We start from the raw sequence: 7500 nt of genomic DNA, 5'->3' as shown, positions 1-7500 counted from the left end.
CTGCTCCAGGAGGCAGGCTTCACGGGTGGGTCTTTGCCGGAGGATTTTCGTCATTCACCTTTGATTCGTTTTAGATGCGTTCTTTTCTTTCTTTCTTTTCTTTCGCCTTTTCCTTCTCTTCTTTTGTTGTTGTTTTTCTTTCTTTTCTTTCGCCTTTTCCTTCTCTTCTTTTGTTTTTTTTTTCTTTCTTTTCTTTTGCTTTTCCTTCTCTTCTTTTGTTGTTTTTTTTCTCTTTTCTTTTGCTTTTCCTTCTCTTCTTTTTTTTTCTTCACTCCTTTCTTTCTTCTACTTTATTTTTTTTTGTCTTCTTCTATTGATAAGGTTAAACCCCTTTTGTCAGTGCTTAATAGAGGTGCTAACCAATGTATATGAATAATTTGTGAATAGATTAACACTTAATTAATGCCCCTGTAGTAGTTATTTATGGAAAGATCCAAATATTACTTTGTTTCAAAAATATTTGACTCTTTTGCCAGTTCATCAGTAGACATTTCTCTTAACAGAAGTAACTGTTGTGGTCAGTGCTGGAGCTGAGCAGAGCATAAGCAAAGTGGTTGAGCAATACAGCCTCAAGCTCAGCCTTGACATTGCAACTGTCAACACATCCGATGACCCAGGGACAGCCGACTCACTGCGTCACATTGCTGGGAAGATCAAGGTACTCAAGTGGAATTCTTCGTAGTCGGATATTTTAGAAAATGAGAAAAATCAATGTATAAAAATTCTTCCTATTGTTCTGTATATAACTGTAATTTTTCAACATGCAATTATATCACAATATATGGTTTATTATTCCCTACAGAAAAGTGTAGATGATGTTCTGATCATTAGCAGCGACCTAGTAACTGACGTGAAGTTACAGTCAGTGATGGACCAGCATCGGTCAAGAGGGTCTGCACTCACTATGCTCACTGCTAATCATCAGCCACAATTTCTCAAGGCTGTTCCTCCTGGTCCCAAGACAAAATCTACCTTCAGTAAGTGAAAACAGATTTTGTGATTACTAAATTGAAAGATCATGTTGAAAATCCACGCATTAGATTATTGCATTATTGGAGTGAAAGGATTAGCAATAGAGACTTTATTTCTCTGTTGTCAGTCCTTTCCTTCCGTAATGCATTAATGATATCTATAATGATAATGATAGTAACTGAAATAACTTTTTTCACAAAAAAAATCAAGAGATAAAGTAAACAGGTAAGATCAGATAGGCCTACTAATTGAAATCTTGATGACTCAAAGTATATTGACAATTTTTTTGGGGGGAAAAAAACAAAGAATGAAGCCATAGTACACAGTTTGTGTTCCCAGAGTCAGTGGGTTAATTGATTTACAGTAGAGCCAAGCCACTTTTAAAAATGATTGTCTCACAATAGATAAATTAAAGTAATATAGTCATAAAACCAATAATAAGAAATTCCTACATCAATAATGTGCTGATTTCAGAGTTTGCTGTCTGTCTCTCAAAGTCTGCCTGCTATTTCTTTCATTTATTGGCCAGGGCATGGCCAGGGAATTATGATTTCAGGTGGTTAAGGATGCTGACTTTACACCAGAACAATTTTGTCAAGTCTTAGCTTGCTTATGTATACACAAGACCTAATATTGAATTGACTGATAAGAATAGGGAGAGTCAAAGTTTATTTTATTGTGATGTCATCAAGCCAAGAATACTCTTGAAAGTCAAATTTGATAGACCCTATAAAAATGCCCATAGTGGAAGGGTTGAAATAGATATCAAAGATTTATTTCTGATTACTGTCTGTGTTCTGGGAAAGTGTAAATATAAATTGTTTTTATTTAGTGTGTTTGGCTCTTTACATTTGGGATAAATCTTTCATTCTTATGATTTACAGGCAGTGATGTCATCTGCACTGAAAGTGGCACAGGCCGTTTAATGTTTGCCGTTGCTGGAGGTGATTATGACGAAGTGGTTACACTTTCCAATCGCGTCATGAAGAAGGCAAAGTCACTCGATGTGTCAACGTCTCTCACAGATGCTCATTTGTATGTGATGAAGAGATGGCTTTTGGATTATGCACTGACCAAAGAGTAGGTGTTGGTGTTAATGTTTAGTTTATGTAACAAATTGCTGATGTAAATTTGCCATTAGTTTTACTTTTTCCCATCTTTGGGACTTATTTCCGAGTATTTTTAAAGATAACTTTTTTTTTCCAATACCAAAGAGCTATTTTTTTGCTTACTGAAATAAATAGTTTCCAAGAAAAAGTACATTTAAACCAGAAGAGTATGCATTTGAATTTCACAGTACAATATGTTATTTATCATTTATAAAATTATTGGTAAATTTGTTAAAAGAAAATATTTGTTAAAGGCACAACACCCTGTAACAGCCCAGAACATCTTTATCCCCTTCCTCATCTTGTCCAAAGTAATCCTGTATAGTAAGGTTCATCAGGATGTAAAATCTGATATTATAGATACTGTCATTGGCTGTTTTTTTGTACTCTTCATTCATTCTCAGAGTTAAACATGTATTTCAGGTCTCCTTGTGCTGAAATGGGATCATTGAAGGCGGAAATTATTCCACGTATAATTTCACGTCAGTTGATGAACCCTCCAACAAAGAATAGAAATGAGAGGAATTTAGGTATGTTACTAATACCATGGTTTTAGAAATATTGCAGTTTAGTGTTTCTGTAATTGGAAACCTGTCTTACAATCTGACGTAGCAATTGCTCATTAGTACACAAATCTGTCTTCTCTGATTTAATTCATACATGAAAATCCATACATTAAAATAAAAATAATGTGACTAGAAAACATCACAATAATTTTCTGGCGTCCTGTAGGATATTGGGACACGTTGCCCTGTGTCCTTACCTGACCATGCCTGTATGATGTATGCACTTTTTTGTGGACAAGAATATATCTTTTTCCATGTGTTCTATACCTGTTATTTTTAAATGCAATTCTGATCAACAGATATCTGTGATTTGATGGAAGAGGAGGAGTATAACGACCTTGTTACAAAATACAACAGCAGCGTAGTGCTGTCACGGCACCACAACTCTAGGGTACTCGATGCCCGAGTTTGCCATATTTACCACCATCCTGGATATTGCATTCGTGCCAACACACTTAATCATTATTGGGAGCTTAATCGAAAGGTGGGTACAGATTAGTCTCAGTAAAAGATTGGATTCATGTTTTATGAAATAGGTTCAAAAGGTGCAACTGTTTTATTCCCATCATATTCAAATTCTGATTGTTTTACAAATTGCTTGTTTTTTTTTATCTTTCTGACAGTGGTCTCTCCAGAGGCTACATGATTTATATGTTTGTGGTCTAGGTAGTGATTTATTTTTAGATTTGAAAATCTTATATGTAATAATGAGAAGCTATTGCACATAGTAAAAGAAGATCGCATTTCTTTTATCTGTCCACTTTCTTTCCAGATGCACACACTATTCAGTGAAGTTTATCCCAACTCAGCATGGAGTGTCAAGCACCCATCAGCTGATATACAAGAAAAAGCACAAGTTAGTGTCTCATATGTTCATGGTTTTTCATCAATAAAGAATGAAGGATTGAAAGTTCCTAACTATAAATATATGACGATATAAACCAGATTAAGAACATTCTATTTTGTATATCTTCCTTAGAAAGACAGGAAGTTTTTTTGGGCTGTTTATTAGAAATGCCAGTAAATCACTAAAACAAACCATTTGTTAAACTAAATTCCGTTACAGGTAAGCCCAGATAGCATGATTGGCTCTGGGTCAGTGATTTGCGAGAAGACAAATATCTCAGGCAGCGTTGTAGGCAACCATTGTCGAATTAACTCATTTACGCGCTTGGTCAACTCTGTTCTGAGTGATCACGTTACCATTGCTCAAGGGTGAGTATAGTTGGTTAGGTTTTATATCAGTCCACATGTGAATAATGATTTGAGGCTTGTTAGGTAATCTGAAGATACACATATTTGGGGAGTGGAGGAAATTTCATAGCGATAAAAGATTTTAAGTAATTAGCATTTATTGGAAGAAATTGAAAGCGTGAAAAATATGTTCATGTTTTTTTGGACTACTGTGATTCAGAATATAGGAAACTACAAGGTTTCTGTTTCATGTTAGTTTTTCTGATTAAAGATATTTTTCAAGTTATTATTTTTTATTGTTATTATTTGTAGTAGTAGTAGTAATTTTGAGTTATGAGATTCAAACATTGGCATTCATTTTTTTCCATTTCTGAATTGCATAAGTTTAGAGCAGGTTAAAGAAAGAATCAGTTATGTCAAGATAATTATCCTTATATGCAATCTTGTGGAAACCTATAGATAACCAACTCTTCTTTTCTTTAGGTGTGTGATAGAAAACAGCCTCATTACTACAAACATAGAGAGAAAGTGCACCATCAAGAACTGTATTGTTACTGACCCAGAAAGGATTGAGGAAAACAGTAAGCATAATTTCTTGCACCATTTCTTCATTATTTATCTTTTTTTATACATTTTTGTTATGTTGTAATAAGTGTATTTATATGTGGATGTGTTTCTTTATTTGTTTGTTGTCAGCCTTTTCTTCTTCTTCTTCTTCTTCTTCTTCTTCTTCTTCATTGTTTCTTTACTTTTCCAGAAACAAAAACATTATTGAGATATATTTCTTTAACCTGAACATGTTATCAACAGTCCATTTTTATGTAAAATTGGTGTCTGATCACTTTCCTTTTAGTTGTCTTATTTTGAACCAGACTATAGAACCATTGCTCTCACCCACACAGTAAGCTTAGAGGGAGCTAGAATGTGTCCACCTTCAATCAGTATTATGAGCTTAATGCCCTTATGCCATACCGCAAAGTGAGAGAGTTTTGAGCAGATCCAAAAGCTTGTCTAAAAGTTTTAGGCTAAGGATTACATGTTTAAGGCAATGCATCATACAGCAACATTGAATTGAGAGACGTAGCAGTGCTTCCATGAGACATGAGAAGTTACCTCTGTATTCAGTTGGAAATACATATTTATTAATGGTAAAGGGTGAGCACTTCATGCCCTCCTTCCTGACCCTGTGAGAAATTTAGTGATACCTCCCAAAGACTGAGAACCACAACCCAATACTTTATTTAACCCTTTTGCTACCATCATTTTTCGAGAGCCGGGATCACTTTCACACTGCATTTTTTTGTTCAAAATACAAGCATATTATTTCTGCACTTGTGTAGCTAATGTATCATACATAATGGGAATTAGCATCACTTTGCTAATACACAATATATTGACTCAAATCATACCTTGAGTCTAGAAAATAATAGAATACACATCTTAAGATGCCCAGTCCAGGCCAAACATCTCAAGATATGCCCCTTCTCAGAAGAGTTATTTGATCTTATAATTAAATTATATCACTTATCAAACACCTACATTCACTTCTTAAAAACAGTAATGCACATATTATCTTTCCTCCTACAGAGACATACGCAAACGAGATCCTGGAGGCATCTCAAGACTTCGCTTAATTGAGGTGGTCTAGCAGCATGGATTAGACGGCAAATGCAAGCAGCAAATGGAGATACCCAAGAAATCTGATTTTGTTTGAGCAGCTCACATGGAAGAGTTACTTGAAAAGCTTTTCATTTATTTCTGACAAAGGAACCAATAAAGAGTTGTGGTACTTGGTCTTTAATGTCCTTTTCAGGTTATGTATGTATATACATATATTTTATAAATACAAACTTCTTAATGTGCATGTGTTCATACATACAGACAGATAACTGTATATGTAATGTATATTTATACATCTTTATATTTCTGCCACATTATCTGTCTTTCCTGTATTTTAATTTATAGTATTTTTTTGCAGAGTAGCTAGAGCAAAATTCTAGAACCTGCAACATTTGTCATAAGATCTCATTCCTTCTCCTGGCTTGATATCCAGGAGTTCAATGAGGTAAAATCTAAATTTTTGTGAGAAATATAGATCTGAATATGCCAAAGAAGATGATGTGTCATAACATAATTTATAAATGAAATAGTTCGTGACATCAGGAGAAACCCCCAAGGAGATATAAATGAGGAAAAGAAAAAGCTATGCATCAGATGAAAGGAAACTGAACTTTGTACCTTATATAAGTAAAATCTTAATTGATCTGTTATATTGGCTAACTTCAATTTGTTATTTTTGTAACTTCCTCATAGGTATGTATTTATTTCTAATACCAGTATAAAGAGCAAACCTACCCCTTCAAAATGTGAAACCATCTATGATGAATACTAAGTTAGGTACAAATGTATACTGGCTCTTGTTCCCTTTTTTCCATGTGAGCATATTTTTTTCAATATCAGAGCAAAAGTACAACCCTTTCCCACTTAAAAGCGTGCCCAAATTCAATTTTCTATGCTAATGGATAACTTATGATTTCGTCAACTAATCTTTGCTTCCTGTGTATACCATTTATTTTCATGAATGGGGATCTTTTTGGGAAGTACAAGTAGTGCAATCCATCCCCATCAAAACTACCCTTAATAATAACTTTGCTGCAAGCGTCAAAAAATGTCAGGTTTGACAACAGTTGGTTGCCACCCAAAAAAGTAAATTGGCCATTTCTTGATTTGTTCTGTGTGTATTAAGGTCAAGTTTCAAGATATTAAGGTGTGTAATTAGTTTTATTAGAACCACAGATTCATTGTAACACAAGCAGGAGTGCAAAAGTGTTTTAATAGTTCCGAAGCTATTGTAATTCAAATATATCTACATGACAACCAAAGGAAAAGGAATTACAAGATTGTCTTTTGGTTTATTATCAATGTTTTCACATCTGCATGCAGATTGCAATTATAAGTACTCATTAAGTAATCAGAATAAAGGTTATATAAACATCTGATGCTGGGTTGCATACATAGTATTAGTTTCACTTCCATTGCTGCTCTAAAATATATTGAACAGATTAGTTTAAAAATCTGAATATTGCACATAGATTTACTGAGCATACTGCATTATGTTTGAACCTACTGAGCCTAGAGGGTGTGACTTATGGCTCGTTTTCATACAGTCCTGTGAAAGGCATGCGGGCAGTAGGCTGGAGCCAGTTCCTCTCATCCCATTTGGTATTGTGGCGCTCAATGACATGGAAAGTATAGATGTGCCGTGAATTTGGGGAAGTGTTTTTTGCACTCTTGTGGTCCACTTGTCCGTTGATAAGAACCAGTGACCCTGTAAGATGATTTTTTTTATTACTTACTGTGACGACTTTATAAGTAAATACGGGAATTATTAAGTCATACTTGGTTTTAGTTCACTGATTTTCTTTTGATAAATTGTTTGTTTCATTTGTGAGTTTCTTGATCTTGAATTTTAGTAATTATTCTGCTTTCAAAGCTAAAACTTGTTTTTTTTTATATAAATTGTGAATATTTATTTACCTTTTGGCACTGGGACAGATACATATTTACTGGGGTCATCAGGATCTGGTGGGTGAGTAAAGACAGTCAGAGGTCCTGTCTTGTTTGGGTTGCGGATGAATCTGTAAAGGATTTCGTATGAC

General features: G+C 34.4%; 2 protein-coding genes across 7 annotated transcripts in view; one reads left to right on the top strand and one right to left on the bottom strand.

Annotated features, from left to right (window-relative positions):
• Positions 1-5630, top strand: part of eIF2Bgamma (eukaryotic translation initiation factor 2B subunit gamma) — a 6870-nt gene extending 1240 nt beyond the window's left edge. For all 4 annotated transcript variants that reach the window (XM_043015069.2, XM_043015070.2, XM_043015068.2 and 1 more), the window contains exons 2-11: positions 1-25; positions 504-658; positions 803-977; positions 1857-2052; positions 2505-2611; positions 2947-3131; positions 3420-3503; positions 3714-3862; positions 4325-4422; positions 5429-5630. The exon at positions 1-25 is cut by the window's left edge and continues 133 nt beyond it. In XM_043015069.2, the coding sequence (XP_042871003.1) occupies positions 1-25; positions 504-658; positions 803-977; positions 1857-2052; positions 2505-2611; positions 2947-3131; positions 3420-3503; positions 3714-3862; positions 4325-4422; positions 5429-5475 (1221 nt within the window). In that variant the 3' untranslated portion in view covers positions 5476-5630. The remainder of the gene's footprint in view (positions 26-503; positions 659-802; positions 978-1856; positions 2053-2504; positions 2612-2946; positions 3132-3419; positions 3504-3713; positions 3863-4324; positions 4423-5428) is intronic.
• A 1111-nt stretch (positions 5631-6741) lies between these two features.
• LOC122252556 (phytanoyl-CoA dioxygenase domain-containing protein 1) overlaps positions 6742-7500 on the bottom strand; it is an 11571-nt gene continuing 10812 nt past the window's right edge. For all 3 annotated transcript variants that reach the window (XM_043015073.2, XM_043015075.2, XM_043015072.2), the window contains exons 7-8: positions 7379-7479; positions 6742-7169 (exon numbers count right to left, since the gene is read on the bottom strand). In XM_043015073.2, coding sequence (XP_042871007.2) covers positions 6988-7169; positions 7379-7479 — 283 coding nt within the window. In that variant the 3' untranslated portion in view covers positions 6742-6987. The remainder of the gene's footprint in view (positions 7170-7378; positions 7480-7500) is intronic.

Source organism: Penaeus japonicus, unplaced genomic scaffold (genome assembly GCF_977035675.1).
Source record: "Penaeus japonicus unplaced genomic scaffold, GWHDUDI00000001_assembly GWHDUDI00000013, whole genome shotgun sequence".
NCBI lineage: Eukaryota > Metazoa > Arthropoda > Malacostraca > Decapoda > Penaeidae > Penaeus > Penaeus japonicus.
This window is presented reverse-complemented; position numbering and strand designations above follow the sequence as displayed.